Genomic DNA, 17,293 nt, shown 5'->3' on the forward strand with positions numbered 1-17,293 from the left:
CCCTGCGCATATGAATTTTAACGCACCGAGGAAATTACAACTGGCCACCTGGTGTGTGCTATATGCGTCGGTGGATATTACACTCTCGTGTCTCACTATCAACTCAACTCCTTATTCTCCCACTGCCCCATTGTCCTATTCGTGACACCGCGGGAGTTCTACTTTCTACAAAACTGCACTTCAGTTGTATGTCATTTTTTTCACGACAAGTCACGTAAACGGCTAGCTCATAAATGTTTCATTTAACAAAATTGAATTATCCCGTGCTCCACGGTACGGGGGATTGAGTAACGAGAATCATCGGTCGAGCGTCATGATGATACGCCTGGGGATACACTGCCATAAATATTTTTCCATTCAAACCCGAGACTAATTGGAAGAGTGAAAATTCTGGAGACCCTAGAGCCTGACCCACCCCTCAATTATCATCGCCATAAAAAATTCACATGAATTTAAAAAAAATGACAATCCTCAATCTGTGTCGCAATACCGGTAAAAGGGTGAAGGGGAAATATTTCCCAGCGATTTCCATCGAGAGACAGGCGTGTCCACAGGAAAAATTCACCGAGAAATCGTAGAATGTAAATACAATCAAGGTACAGAGCAATTCACATTGCCGAACGCAACGAGTACCCTCGAGCCCCCAACAATTGGCATATAAAATAGAAGAGAAATAGAAAACGCACATGGTACTTTACTCCTCCATAATATCCCTTGAATGCATGTCGTGTATATATACGTAATGCGCGAGAAATCGAACGGTAAATTCTCGAAGGTTGGGGGGGGTGGTAAGGGGGTGGTAAAGAGAGGGGAAGAAGAAGGGAGGGAACAATGAGCCGCGGCGGTGCGCGCATTTGGTTCGCCAGTTTGGGTCCCGCAATAACTCATCGGTGAAAGCCCATGGCAAACATAACCTGGAGAAGGAGTTGTTCCAGAAGAGAGAGAAAAAAGCGTGGGCCGAGTGCCACGACATAATGAGATAGCGATTTGCCCACTGGTTGCACAAAAAATTTTGAAAAAAAGGAAAAAAAACCCAGTGGGAAAATGGTAAATAACACTAATTGCGGGATAATTTGGTTTTACGCCTGGTGGAAAGGTGTCTAAACAATAAAGTTTACAACCTTGCCATTGGAGACAGGCCAGCTGAAGTGGGGTATTGGGTGATGGTGGCTTTGAAGGCAAAAAGGTGATCTGGGATGGGCCCACTAGTGGTACCTATTTACCCGAGGTGCTTAAGTGCACTTAACGATAGGCACCATTTATGCTGGTACTGAGGCCTTTCTTTCGGGGCTCTGGAATTTTTTTTATTGACGACTCACTCGATTCCCATATTTTTTTTTATTTTTTAAAATAGTCGATTGTTGAAAATTGCTTGAAAATTTACCGAAACATCTGGCATTAATCTCAAGTGAAACTTGCCAACTTGTATCATACGATAAGACGGATTTAGAAACCCGTTGAAACACCAAACAAATAGTCGCTGTGTTCTCTCGTGATTTAGCTACTTGCACTGATACAGCACAACGATTAGCCGTGCAATCTATCAAAAACAAAACCCCCTGTTAGTTACCTGGAGTTATAGTTACCTCTCGGTCAATGAGTCGGATCTAATGAGAGTTCTTAAAAATAACAAGTGAAAGTAAAAGGCCAGATGTGACGGTGGAACAAGAGTGGGTAATGAAAAAAATAAATAAAATGTGAAAATTCAGTGTGGATAAAAATGAAATTGGGTAAAAAATCTGTTCAGCCGCAGGAGCGGCTTGCAGAAAACACCAGAGGATATATTCTAGTTTGGAATGAGAGAAGTTGCCTCAGGCCAAAGAATCGTATTACAACCACCGATGGCACGGAGTGGAACCAATCGACCCAACATTTTTTTTTTCTCTCAATCCATTTTTATTAGCCTCGTACCCACAACCACGGAGAAAGCCTCTCCAATTTTTCCAATCCTGCTCCACGCCAATTAAAATTCATCCAATTTTCCAATAATTTTCACATCAACCTGCGGTATATGCGAACCGATATATTCAACTATTGGGATTATTCATAGAAATCGCAATTGTCCAAAGTAATAAAAACCGATCAACTATTTTTCCTCCCGCTGCTACTTAAATCAATGAACCGGTCAACAAGTCCCATAAATACCCCCCACAATCTCTAATCGCTCCCATCCGATATAACGGAATAACGAAAATAAATTTATAACCTAATCCAGAATTTACAACCGAACATTAATACCCTCGCGTGCCTGCACCACAGAAATAAAGAAGAAAAAAAGCAAAAAAAAAAAAAAATTAAAAAAAAATTCAACTCCTCTCAAGCCAACCGGCAAATAAGTTCACCCACAAGTTAGTCTCACTCCACCTGAACCCCTCCCTCCTTCATCAATTACACAATTCGAGTAAAACGTAATCCGTTATTTAAGTTCCATTGGTGTCTATTAAAGCCATTCCATCCGCTGTCGATAAAAATAATACCTCCGGCACCATTAACCATTTTGCAATGAAACGGAATAAAAATAAAAAAGGGGAAACAAAAAAGATTCTTAAAATCCTTATTCAGCCACAATTACAGACATCGTGACTGTCTCAACGTCAAATTAAGACACGTAACCGAGTGATTCTGGGGCGCACATGGGTTTTTAGGAGTGTGTGGCACAGGAGCACCGCTATCTCAAACACGTTTCCTCGAGCGATGTGCACCGGATCACTAGGGTGAACGTAATTCAACAGCTCGTCGTGTAACGGCTTATAAGTATTTCCAGTTGTTAATATTGACACAATTGAACTAGGTGAATATTGGAAGATTTGACATGCCAATGGCACGACCCTGTGGCCCGCGAACGCCCTAGATTTCTCAATTATTCAATGTCAGGGATTCACAGAACTCCGCACTTCGAATTATTACACCAAGCCATTAAACAATACGCCGAGAGAGTTGCCGAGGAACAAAACATTAAATAACGTATGAAAATGAAGAAAATTTGAAAATTATACCAGAGATGTCTGGTTAAATGACAATTAAAATTGTAATCGTCCTTCCAATACTAAAAATGATAAATCATAATGATTATTTCCGCGAAAAGTACTTATCCTCTTTCACAACTTGACCAATGATATTTTCTCGAATGCAAAAGAGAAAAAGTCTGATGTTTTCCCCGATTGTAAATAAAATGAAAGAATTAGCAGTGGTTAACACGTGTAAAATCCGTAAACAATCGTTTGAAATTTATAATCTCGAGTTGAAATAGTTGCTGCTACTCGTAGCCTTAATATTTACGACAATTATTTCCAACAGTTTAGTACCAATTTGCAACGATTGTACGGAGATTTAAACTCTTCCCCCATAACAGTAAGTTTAATAGTCAGACTCATGTACATGGCACTGTGGATTATAATCACAGTATATCGTGACCCAGGATATCAGGAAAATCATAAAGACTGAAATTTAATGGTCAAATGGTGAAACTCAACCTCGTACATAACTATTGAGAGGGATGTAGACGTAACCCCCCAGGAGATATATCCTCTCGGGTTTAATACAGTGCATTGGTACCAACACCGGATGGCTCGTAAATCATGAATAATTGACGTTGAATTAGCAGTGAGAGAAGATGAAATTATCGTGTATCGGTTAGACAAGCACGGACTGGGTTAAACATACGTGCTCGTTTGTCCAAGATCTTAGATCATACTCATAACCCCAGATCATATTTCCAACTTCCGGATAGAGTAACCCGATACACTGTATCTTTATCCCTAATTAAGGATATCCAAGTTGCTTTTCATTTATCCCCCCACACCATACTCTCGGATAATTACACGTGAACTACACATCAATGAAGAGTTTCTCATTTTTAAACAATTAACAATTGAAAATTCAAGCAATAATCGTCCGGAATTTTCAATTTGTCAGACTTCTCGCGGCAATTTTCTCTTCAATTATTGTATACATCACCAGCGTGATCACTAACACGTCATTCTATCGAGGAATATACACTCGTACTGAGTGTAATTATAGTAATTCCTGAATCGCGGAATTTCAATTCTCTCTCGTCCCGTACTTAGTCCACGGAATAAGACTTGATAATTTTCAATAAACAGCTTTCTTGACAGAATAGTAATATGTACTCGAAAGAAGTACATTTGTATATTTCAATTTTTTTTCCCCATTTTTTTAATAGTCGTTAACGGTTTAAATGAATCAATGCCCGCGACGTACCGATGATTTACGATCCCGATAAAATTTCACATTCGCGAGACACTATAAATCCTATCAAACAGTTACTCCGCACTTGAACGCATTAATTATGATAGACGTTATCAGAAAAAAAAAAGCCATTAGGCGAATTTTTCTCACCGCATCTCGGTGTTTTCAAGAGTGGTTTCACTTAAGTGGGTAAGTAGGTGGTAAAACAAACATAATCGTCGCTACTTTATCCATACAACGTAAGCCCGTAATGTTCCGGGTGTTTTCAGTGGTTTTTACCTGACACTGCACTTTTTCGCGGGTGTAAATAATCGACCGACGATTTTCACCATAAAATTTCAATAATAAAAATTACCCGCGTCACTCGCGCACATATCATTCCCTCAATTTAAACATCGATGATTTATTGTAAGACAGTACGTAGGGTGGATGCATCATAAATGCGATACGCGTAACGCACCCAGAATGCCTGGGGTGTGATCAAGAATAGACGAAGGGAAAATAGTGAGTAATACCCCGAGGGTGACTATTCTCTCCTCAATCCTCGAGAGACTAAGATCTACCAGTCCCTTGAATTCATTTAATTCCAAGAAATAAATATTGCACTCACCGATGGTTGGGGGATGATCCCCTGGGCTGCTGTACGATCCTCAGCCATTGCTTCTCAATCTGCAACAGCATTAAATATTTCTCATTAAAATTCAACATCAATATCAAATAATATAAAATAATCTGATAAATGATTTGATAATATGTATTTAATTTTCATCTATTTTAGAAGATCATGACTAAAAACGTGTCAGAATCGTGAAGAGACCTCCTAGGTGTTGCGCTTTTTCAAATCCTAGCCATGCGTCAAGAATAAATTGTTTGAGTCGTTTAATGACTCGGGCCCTGTAAAAAACCAAATGTCTCACCTCCCAATCAGCCACGATTCTCGCTAAACAAGTGTATGTGTGTGCCAAGGCACAACAAACGAGCCACTCTTGACGTACTTAAACATACACGTGTTATTCTGTGAAAACACTAAACTTTAAACATCACGTTTCACTCGAGTGAATTTTATTGAGACGCACCAAATTATATATAGACCCGACTGACTTTTCATCAGTCAAACATAGCCATTTAATTTTTTTCCCTCATCCTCATCGCACCCCACGGACAAAAATATTCAGTAAAACTGACAGAATCCCCTGAGAATAATTCGTCGTATTTTTTTCTCCTTTTGCATTTCATTGTTTTAGCAGGAGATATGCATTATTGATGATCAGTGACTTCTATAAAACGAAAAACGTTTTTGTTTCTGTGGAAAGTATTCAAACACCGTATGATTACCCATGAAACACCGTGAATTACAAATTACTGACAATTGTAAAAACAATCATTCGATAATGCGCCCCAATGGAGTGATAAACACTGTACTTTCACGTTAGCTACTTTCACCCTGATCCACGCGTCTTGTCCTAAGTCCGATGAAATGATCATAAAAGGACAAAAATGAGCACAAGATTCTGGTGACACGTCACCACTGCCAAATCAAATTATTCACAAAATCCAGAACATTCCCTGACAAAATTCCCGCCTTTTCTGTATAATTTCAATTTTCCGGAAATGATTTTCCATTGATTTTCAAAAAAAAAAAAAAAACAAGAGGCCTCCGAAAGTGATTAGCAAGTCGATGGCCATTTCCTGCAAGCTATTTCCCCGATCGCTTGCATCGGAAGAGCAAACGTGCCTGGCATGACCATCTCTTGCGAAACAATCCGGAAACGTTTTCCATTTCTCCTTCCCAACCATTTGCACTCATCGACATCTCTTCCAGCGAATCAATAATCCACGGAAACGAAGATGAAAGACTGGTCTCCAGTGATAAATGGAGCAATTGAGCATTCACCGAGACTTGCATCCGATGGCGGAATTCACTCCCCCCCCAGTAAAGTTCCGCGGAAATGGAACGCCATTTTCTACTGCCACCTCTTCCTCAAACCCCAAAAGACATGGGCACGTCAAAACGACCCTTTCACCTCCTCCATTTCTCAGTCCAATGATTATTCACATGATTTTCTAATATTTTTTAAATAAATCAAAATGTGGAAAGCCCGGATAACGTCGAGGTAAAACTGACAATGGTAATAATGACCTGATAAAATGAGGCGTGAGGCGTGAGTGTGACGGAAATTTTGTGGAAATGGAATGGCATTTGGCCCCTCTTTCTGAGAGACCAGAAGACATGGACTCGTCAGAATGGCCCTCTCTCCTCCCTCCAGAGGCTGTGGCACGCTAAATCGTGTTGCCCGTGGATTATTTCTGTCCCGAAACCCTATAGCCTTTCCACGTATATAAACCCAGAGGCATTCCCTCAATTTTACCCGGGGTAAAGGCCTCGGAGGCGCTTTTATGCACCTCTTTCAAAATCCACTTTAGTTCGGGTTGGCATGCGGAATTTCGCACCGCTTCTGTTACTATCCGTAACCGACTTGGGTTGAATGACCATAGGTAATATAACTTCGGTGAGTTACGCACTCGGAGAGCTACTCTATTACCCAGTTGCGTTCATTTAATATACGATAACCACGTGAAACTAGAGTTTCATATATTTTTTAAAAACTTGCTTGAATTATTGCATTCCCAGGAGTGATTTAAACTCATGTTTTTGTGGTAGTTCAGGGGTAGAGGAGAAGGGAGAAGGGAGAAGAGGGGAACGACGGGGTGTGAAAGGTGAAGATTAATTTTCATTCGTGAGAGAAATCTCCTCCGTTAATTTGATAATAAGGGACGCTGCACTTTTTGCACTTTTTTATTTTTCATGATTTTTTTTTTTCAGAATTATGCATTTTGAAATTGAGTTTACGAGCGCATGTTAATTTTCATAGTCGTTAGTATGAATCGAGGTTGGTGCAGAATTGTTCATCAACTTTCTAATTTATTTTCAACTTCGAGTGAGATAAATCTCCTTCAATTGCCGAGGATTCTGTTCTCCTCAGAGGAATCACTTGATGGCAGATACAGAGGGAAAAATACATCTTTGTATCAGAAAATATATATTTTTTTCTCGATTCCCGTAAAAACTTATTTCTCGGTGTTTGTTTACAGAGTATACGGATATTTCCATCCCCTCGGTGTTATCTCTCTCCTGCGATAGAGAACGAAAAACATAAAGCACTCGAGTATATTTTCCCCCTCCGAACGTGGAAAGAAATATCACAAAGTGGATATCGAGAGCTGGAAAAATGCCTCTTTGTGGTAAGCCCCGGGTAATTGGTACATTCTCTAGATCGAAGAAACCGTTCGATATTTTCCACCGTCAATTTTATTCATTTTTTTTTATTCCACCTTTCAACTCTCCGATCCTTCTCAGAAATAACTTTCTAACGTTTGAGGAGTGAAAAATCCCGACAGAAAGTATCAATCTCCCGTTTTATTTCCGCAAACAAATGCCTCTTTGTTCGATCCTCCGGAACAAGATGATCACTTCACAATTCACCAGCCATAAGTAGTGAAGTCAGATAAGTTGAATTTAAAATTCCCAGTAATTATCACTTTATCTCAACAATTAACGATTTAAAGCAAAAATATTATCATGAAATTGCCGATAAAAAGTCCTCCAATAATTTCCGCCAGAATGTCCGAATCAATCACGACGATAAAGATGATAAAGATGATAAGAATGATAAAAACGATAAAAATGGTGGAAGGGCATAATCCATGTAGATCATCCTGAATTGTATCTGGAGAATTCGACACTGACCGGATTGCGAATTCAGTGGCTTACGCAACGTGTCCCTCTGACTCAGAGTCCTCCAGATGAAGAGGAAGAGGAGGAAGAAAGACTACCAAGATATTGAAGCGACGATGCCGAGCATGTACGTAACAAAAGCCACGATCCAATGGAGAATTTAACCAAGCAACGTTGCCGATTCCTCTCGTTACACATTATACACCCTGTCACCATGCATCTGTCTCACGATCCTTCAAATAACATTCCCTTAACGCGTCCACACCTTTTATTACCCTTTGTTTTTCAATTTGCATAAACGAGTTACCAGGGGGAGCCGAGAATAAAATTCCCATATCCAATGAAGGGACCGGTGTCATTGGAAAGCCCAAGGAGAATCACCGAGAGAAAATTTACGATTCAAAAGTCCAACCAAAGCCTTCACCACATATCGAGATAATCACCACGATAACCAACTGATGGAATAAATTGTCACAATATCGAGAACCCCATTCTTACATCAAGCAGCTACGTCTGTTCGGTCATTATTAAAAAAAAAGAAGAAAAAAAATCATTACCCGAATTATGCAGAATTATAAATACGTGAGACAATCAAAATTCTTGCCTCAACCCAATTTATTCAGCAATAATAAATTTAATTGGCAGTAATCCTTTTTTCCTCAGTACAGTAACACAGAATTCCAAATACTAATGAACCAACTAATCGAGATAAATTCACATGTTAACGTACCCCACAGTGCGTGAAAATATTCCGAGAATCCTGGGAGTTCCCATAGGCTTAATATTCGCTGTTGATATAATTTGAGTGGAGTTAATTAGATAAATTATCGTTAACAAAAAAAAAATGACAAATAAGGGGCAGTAACCGGGAAATAAAAATTTTTAAAAATAAAACAATTTTTTTTTTTCGTTATTGATATTGACGGGGGATCAGCGATTAGGCTGAGCTCGTTATCTGAGCCTCGTGGTAGGACAACCCTTTTCAAATCCTCAAACCTCATAACCGCCTATGTTATTTATTCAGGCACATGTGAGTATGTGTGCATAAGGTGTGGGTGCAACGCGCACGCCCGGAAGGTCGATTCTAACCCCGATGGTCTTTCGTGACTCACCTCGGTGTCTCCGGGGCCGCCCCCGCTGTCTCCAACAGTGCAAAACTCCTTGACAATCTCAAATCCTATATTATATTCACTCCCTATCCCTCATTTATCATTTACTATACGAAACCAGTCGTTGTTAACAAAAAAAATCATCATTAAAAACCAATTGCAAGAGCCTGTCCGATTATCCTGATTTTTCCCGGATTTTCCCTCCATTGAAAATTTATCAAACGCTCATATTACTATTTTTATTTTTATTATTATTATTGTTCGACGTTTACCGTAATAATTATCAAACATTCAGGTTTATTAAGGGAAATTCCGTGACATAAATTGTTGTTGAATTTGCGGGTTTAGAATGAAACTCAAATGTTCGTGGAATTTCAATGAACGATTTCATTTTAAATTGAGTAAAAATTGTGAAAATAGAGATGCAACATTTATTGAGAATTCAAGGAATAGGAGGAAAATAAAAATAAGATGGTGGAAAATAGCAGGTTTGTGTAGAAAGTGGTGTATTTGCCGCGTTTGCATAAATACCACGACATGTGCGTGTTGATTTTTAGTTTCTTTTCGGGAGTGTGTCAGTGGGCCAGGTTGTCACTGGATATACCAAGCGAAAAAGGAAAAGTGGAGATTTTTAAAACTGTCATACGGGGTTTTAAAATTGAATTTAACGGCTGTATGAATCACGCGCGAATTTATTGATCGGCAAGACTGGAAACGACGAGAGCAAACCCTCAAAGATATTCGGATGTAAAAATCATTTTAATTTTATTGGAAGAATAGCAATGACTGAGAAATGCAGAATAGCCCAGAGCACAGAGATCCTCATTATTTTATTCCCCCACAGTGAAGGCTACAATTATCATAAAATTCCGTCAATTTTTTTTACTAACTTCCAATGGAAAACCACACAATACCCGTCACACAACCTAAAATTCACTACCGCATAAAAAAAAGAAAAACCATTGAAATACCTTACGCAATGGACCTACGCCGGTGTAACCGTTGCCGCAGTTATTATCGTTATTATTCTATCATTACTATTATTATTGCAATGGAGTACGTGATCATCGGGGGGTACACCTGAGGCGAGCACACACACACCTTGAGCGAAAAAATCATTAGAAAAAAATAAATAAAAATAATCCCTCGCAAGACAAAGAGTTGAAAAACACGAATAAGAAAATCTCATGCACCTTCCAACGTTTAACCGACCTCAAGGCACCATTGGATTGGATATTTACCAAAGCGTGTACATATCCGTGAGTTTTTACCAGTAATTGGTGCGGATCTCTTCACCTTTTTATCCGCCCTTTTTTTTTCACTTTCACAATGATGCTACGTCATTTGGACTGAAATACACATTTTCGCGGTGAGAAAGCTGGCGATTGGCTTACCCGAGTGCAATGAGAATAAATGATTGAGTAAGGATCAGGGGGAGAGGGAATATCCCGGTGGGGGAGAGGGGGGAGCAGAATTGAAACACGTTTTAAATCTCAACAGAAGCGTCTCGGTGTATACTATGCACTGAGGATCATCGATCGATGCTCAAGAACCGATGGTGGAGAATTGATCGGGAGTTTGAATCTCACAACGTGCAAGTACCCGCAGACCGGAAGTGAGTTCGACGGTCATCGAGCCCAACACAGCCTACGCCTACGATTCTCAACCCGAGATGAGATTCAACAAACTATTGGATGTTCTACACCAACGAATACCTAATTTTCACTGAACTAATTCTTACTATTTATTTCATACGCAAAAATGTTTTTTTTTTTTCATAAAACGAAACCGAGCCGTCCCCCCATTATAGCGAAATTTCGGAAATTAAAAAAATTGCGAAAATTAGGGAATTATCGTGGCCCGTGGGAATTATCGATGGAGACTGCGAATTATTGGACAAATTTTGCCTGAAGGATGGGAAAAATTTGGAAAATTAGCATTGAAAATGTCAATGAGTCGAATGTACTTGAGGAAAGCTCATTGTCACCTCTGGCTAGACTCGTCTCGCTAACAAAAGAAATGAGGAAAAGTCCCCTCGAGCGCGTGCCGACACTCGAAAAATGAGGGGGCATGTAGTAGTGTCCTCTTAATCCAAGTGCGTGGCCCCTCGAGCCAGTCGAGACGACTTGGGTTACGCACTTGTCGTAATTGCACCCAGTCTGACCTTCCCAATTGATTCCCTCATTAAAACAACGACTCCTCAGTCCAAAAATTGCCCAGTATCAAAACTTCTCTCAATAAATGACGAAAAAAGTCACAAAAGTGAGATGATAAATCTGATAATGAAGTCTGATTTTTTATTATAAAAAAAATATGATCTCCAAGAGACGGGAGGCGAGAGAGAGAAGAAAAGAAAGAAGAGATGAAGGATAATTGAAACTGCAGATCTCTCATGACCCCGAGAAATCCTTTGGGAGGAGACGCAATTACTCGCCTCCGCGATCTACACAAGCGTTTCGACGATGGAATACGCAAGGTGAGGTGAATAAAATAGGAAGTCAGCTGAACCACATACCCCTACACTTCACTGACTCAAGATCCATCAGCTAGACGGTTTTCCCAGTAATTAGGAAGGGTGCCAACGATCTGGGCATGATTCGACGGACAGACATACGTAACACCAACTCCCCTCGCACAATTCGCATATTAAAAATTTTGCAAATGAATTTTTTAAATGACACACGTCAAACATGGAAACGCGTTTAGAAAATCCAACGAGTTTTCTATCTATCCTGAACTTGTTACAACTTTCTCTGAATTTAATTTCACGAAGGAACAAGAAAAACAACGAGGAAAACGATTTTGTACATTTTTTTTTCTCATCATTTTTTGCTTTTCATCCGTCACTTGGGACCGCCCAGTCAACGATTGAGAAATTAAATGTCAATTGACACTGATGGCCTCTGGAAGTGACTCTCACGGCCTGAGATTCGCCGGGAGGGATCGAGTGGTCTTGAAAATCTCAGCAGATCGAGATTGACTTTCATTGCCGAGAGAAAAAAATTGAATAAATATTTTTTTTTAAAGAGGTAAGACTATTGGGAAATTTGATATAAAAATCAATCTCAAATACGATTTTTATTAGTCATTAAAAACAATTCCCCGAGGGTGTTCTGGGGTTTCCAATTGTCTTTATGGTCTGGTTTCACCTCCTGGCGTGTTCTTTGTCTCAACAGCCTATCAAGTACCTCAAAAGTCTCCTAAACGTCCCCAAATGGCGTTCTCATGTTATTTAGTGAGGTATAAAGTCATCTCATGACATCACGTAGGCACTCACGACATTTTGGATGGACACATGTGCTGCCCAAATGCGCGAACCAACGATGGGGCCATTGTTTACCCGATCCCATGCAAACATAAGCAAATAAAAAAGAAAAAAAAAGATCTGGCCTGAGTACATACTCGAGTGTATGTATAACAACACTCGAATCATTCTTCCAATGGCTGGATGATTGCCTGTATTTACATAATTAGAGAGCTCAAGTACGACTGAAAATGTCCTTATCACAATTTTTTTACGGAGTGGAAATCGAAAACGAAATACGAATTTTCTATTTGGACTAAAAGAGGGAGAGAAGAACCTCAATTTTCACATGAATATATTGTGAGGCTGAATAACCAACGGAATCCCCTATTCCCGGAACATGCAACGAGTTTTCTAGTCTCCTAAACATTTCCAAGCCAATCCCATACCGCCCTGGGGAGTAATTGAGAATCCAAAATGGCTCTCGGAGGCACTGGTTGAACCGTGTGAGGATAGCTGAGAGAACCCCATGGGCTTTATAATCTCGTAATTACACGAAACAACAGTTATCAAAAAAATCCAAGTCTCCAGGGCTCCCCATTTCCATGGAAATATTTAGCACTCGAAAGTCCGTCTATCGTGCCTCAATTGAATTAATAATCGAATCAACTGAGAGGCAAATTATCGATCAAATAAACCAGAATGATCAAAAATTTTCAATGAAAATCCCCCGATAAAATCACACGGCACCGATAACAAACGCAGCGTAATGTTTTAACGAGGCACCTTGCCTTCGAAATTAATGTCGAGAGTCGCGATTAAGGTCAAGTCTTACCAGCCATCACCAACCGAGTCAAATCGATATATATCGATATACATCAAGCCTACCGTATAACGGACTATGATACCCACCGATGTTTTGCACCACTGGTTCCTCAACTTTTACCTGTTCCCTCCTACCGTACGTCTCATTCGTTTATTCAGTGGTATATTTCGTAGGATCCAAAGTCTCGTTAAAATAACTCAAGATGTGCAGAAAGATAACCACCAGGCAGAGAAGAGAAAGATTTCGATCGCTTCACCCAGTGTAACACGAGGGAGAAGAAGGGGGTTAAATTTCGCTGCATGACTTTTCTCAGGCGACAACTCCGGGTCCATTAGTTGGTGAAATGAAGATTTAATGGTTAGGATATTTACCAGAGACATATCTTCTCGTGACCTCCCTGAACTTATTGAGAGGGAGAGAGAGAGAAAAAAAAATAATGAAGATTCATTCAGCGAGATAAAACTGCACCTTTCACTATTCCATTTATTTCTCTATTTATTGAATTTTCGATGATTTTCCTGAATTTTCCCATGTTTCAGGTGATCCACTGATTTACCGATTTTTGAAAAAAAAATTATTTTTATCGCTCAATTGAATTCAATATTTTTTTGGATTCAGAGCGGGGTCTGCTACTTGGAACTCACGAGTTTTCCCGAGAATCTTGAGAAAAAAACATTTTTATCGATTTTCAAAAAAAAAAATATTTTCATCGATTTTCGAAAAAAATGAATTTTCATCGATTTATGAAAAAAAATTTATTTTCATTTCTCAATTGAATTGAATCTTTTTTTGGACTCATAGAGAGGTCCCCTACTTAGAACTCTCGAGTTTCTCCGAGGATTTTCAAAAAAAAAAATCATTTTTATCGATTTTCAAAAAAAAATATATTTTCTTCGATTTTCGAAAAAAATGAATTTTCATCGATTTTGAAAAAAAATCCATTCTCGTCGCGCAATTGAATTCAATATTTTTTTCGTGGTACAAAAAAAAACACGTTACTTATCGCCAGTCGCAATTCCCAAATTCTGCTCCTGACTTGCTAACTTCATGGGGATAATTAATTTTCGCGGCATAAACGACTTTTACAGTTCATTTGTCATTTGATACAGGAATCCTGCACGTTCGTCTGCTCATAATGATCGATGATGATCGATCGATCGAAAATACATTGATTACAATCTTTGAGTAATCGATAGTCCTTCATCAAGGCTTTATTCATACAAACAACTCGCGAGACACTGAATATTCACTTGACGACTTCCCTTTTTGATTTTACTCTCGGATTTTTCAAAATACAACCAAAAATTCTCAATGACACGAACGAGTTTCTCGATTGAATTTTCCTTCAGGACAGGAATCCTTCACTTTCCAACGCTCATGATGATGGATGATGATGGATCGACCATTAATCTACCGATATCTAACCACCGGATTACCGATCATAATTTTTCAATACCTCTGAATATTTCCAAGGCTCAAAAGAAAACGAATCCTATTTTTACGTTTGAAAATCCCGAAAAGAGAAAAATTGTCAACTTGTTAAATTAATACGGGGCTGATCCTTTCTAAATTAATTCTCATATCAATACCCGAAGCGATTCGTGGAGTTCACGATGATCTAGGAGCGGAAAACAGAAGCCAAGGAACAGGCTCGTTGAATAAAAAAAAAGGAGCAAAGATGCCATCAGCAGATTAAAACGTTCGCGACAGGGAGAAGAGCTCATCCGCTCTACCTCCTCCCCAGGTCTCCCTCAATTTTCTCCCAAGGTCTCCACATCCGTTTTGATGAACAACCGCGATATTATCCCCGATGGATGAAAAAACAACGAGGAGAATCGATGCGCTAATAAGCCTCAATCAAATAACTGGTTCTGCATTGCACGTTTGACCCAGAAGATGGAGGGCGGAGAGGACGACTTGGTTACCATGTTCATAACACTCAATGCCCTGGCAAAACCGGGACTATTAAGTGGTGAATTTATCAGGAATCGAGGAGACCAAGGGGGAGGGATATCATCTTGTACTTTTTCCCCCTCATGTGTGACGGAAGTAACGATTTTGTAAGCTAACGAGGCCTGATATGTCGAGCGGAAAGAAAGTCCCAAAGGAAAGTGCAGTGGTGTTTGCCTTAATGGAATAATTTCCTGAATTTTTTTTTCATAAGAATTTTTTTCTCACATACAACTGGGTAATTGGAGAATTATCTCTGGTGATACCACATCCGAATCAACAAACCTCATTTTAACTTTGCAAAGCTTCTCACTTGATAATCTTAATTTGAGACATCCAAAAGTTTCAACTTGAGGCGCTGCAACCTGAGGATTTAAAAAATTTTTTGAACACCGAAATTTCTGAATTATTCTGCGCTGTTAGATTAATTCTCCGAATAAGCCGACAACGATCAATCTGTTATCATGAAATCTCGAATAAATTGAACCGAATTTTTCTCATAGCCATGAATTTTCACGAAACGATTTTCCGGCAGCTTTTGCACACGATGAACATTTATTCCAACTCCATCCACCAATAAATAAGGGGGAATTTATGTTTGGTAGCGAGCCTGGTAGTTTTATTGTTTCTTTTTTATTTTTGTTAAATGAAATATAACGCGACTCCTGAAGCGTGTCCGAGGGTTTCCCAACACCATGTACAGGAGATAGACACGCAATAAAAGGATACACGACCTCGTGGCACTCCGTCGAGATAAGGGAACGTCCTTCCACCAGTGCGCCGGTAGAATTTTAAAATATAAAATACGTAGTAGTGGCGTCAGTCCGGATGAAAGTGTTAAAGAAACCAAAACCCATGTTTTTTTTTCCGCACGAAGGATGAATGTCATTATTTTTTCCATGTCGATATTCAGTCCCACTAAACGGCAAATTAAACAACAAATCTGAGTGTTGTCGTGCTTTAGTGGCACCATAAAGCCTCTAACTCACTCGATTGATTTCATTTCTGACCTTGTTTTCAATGCCCGAGAGTGGCACAAATCGGTTAAATCCGATCTCCGCCTAGAGCAAATCTACTCAACTGTGGAAGTTTATCGATCTAACGAGGGACAAAGATGATAGGTTTTTACTGTTTGATTAGATTTATCCTCGGGCTAAAATCACTCTATCGTTATACGCATGTCATAACTTTACCCGAGAAGGTAATCGCTCTCTCAAAAATGTCTACACCAGATTAAAAAAATTTCAAGAGATTTCATCACCCCCTCCATATCAAATTTGTGGAATAATTTGCAATCCCCCTTGGTTTCCGCAATTATTCCTCCATTTTGGCGATTTTTCGAATTTTCCGAATTTTCTTACGACGTCGTGGCGGCGGATCGGTTTTGTCTTACCGATCTCACCCTTACGATCACAATCCAGAGTGGAAATAGGTCTTAAAAATAATGGAATCGCACTTGAACAGGTGTATCGTCACGGTGGAGAGGATCTCTGGTTCAACGAACGGAAAGAGGGAAGTTAGAGAGAGATATATATGAATGTACGCGCGCGGAAAGATTTATCTACGCGTCGGTCAACGCATTCGATCGTTATTCTGACTACTTCTGTATATCTACGAGGAATATACATGGGTTTGCATGCAACCGGGCGTTAATAGACGCGTAATTTGTCCGCGCCTGGAATTTCAATATTTTTCCTTTTTTTTCTTAAATACAGGGAGAAGATGCGGTGGGTGAGTGGTACGTGTTGGTTTTACGAGCACGTTCTGTGGTCAAGCTGCTTGTGCACCTACATTTATGGAGGAAATACGTAAATTTTGGGTGGGGAAAGTGAGAAGATAAAGTTAATGGCCCGGTAAATGCTGTTTTCTATGGTTTATTGAGAAAATACGGGAATATAAACATCTGAAAATGTTTGGCATTCTTTCCCTGCGCTCTTCATTACGGAAATCATCGAACGATGGAAACATTAATTCTTATAAACTGAAGAAGATGTTACTATTTTTATTGGAAACCCTAACCAGTGACTTATGAATGCTACTCCCTCCGTATTTTTTTTTTCTATTTTAATTTATACGCACTTAATTGGTAGTATACCTCTGAATAGATTTATCTCAGCTATGTGAAGTTGGCATCGAAGTTTGAAAAATCTAACTTTTTTTTTGTTGGTTTGGATTGTACTCATTGAGTACTTGAATGTACCCTGTGCACTTTTTTTTGT

The 17,293-nt window shown here is 39.4% G+C and overlaps 1 protein-coding gene across 6 annotated transcripts in view; it reads right to left on the minus strand.

The window, feature by feature from the left end:
- Positions 1-17,293, minus strand: part of RhoGAP19D (Rho GTPase activating protein at 19D) — an 81,986-nt gene that overhangs the window by 47,604 nt on the left and 17,089 nt on the right. For all 6 annotated transcript variants that reach the window (XM_011302229.1, XM_011302231.1, XM_011302230.1 and 3 more), the window contains exon 2: positions 4,820-4,878. In XM_011302229.1, the coding sequence (XP_011300531.1) occupies positions 4,820-4,867 (48 nt within the window). In that variant the 5' untranslated portion in view covers positions 4,868-4,878. The remainder of the gene's footprint in view (positions 1-4,819; positions 4,879-17,293) is intronic.

Source organism: Fopius arisanus, unplaced genomic scaffold (assembly GCF_000806365.1).
Source record: "Fopius arisanus strain USDA-PBARC FA_bdor unplaced genomic scaffold, ASM80636v1 scaffold00026, whole genome shotgun sequence".
NCBI lineage: Eukaryota > Metazoa > Arthropoda > Insecta > Hymenoptera > Braconidae > Fopius > Fopius arisanus.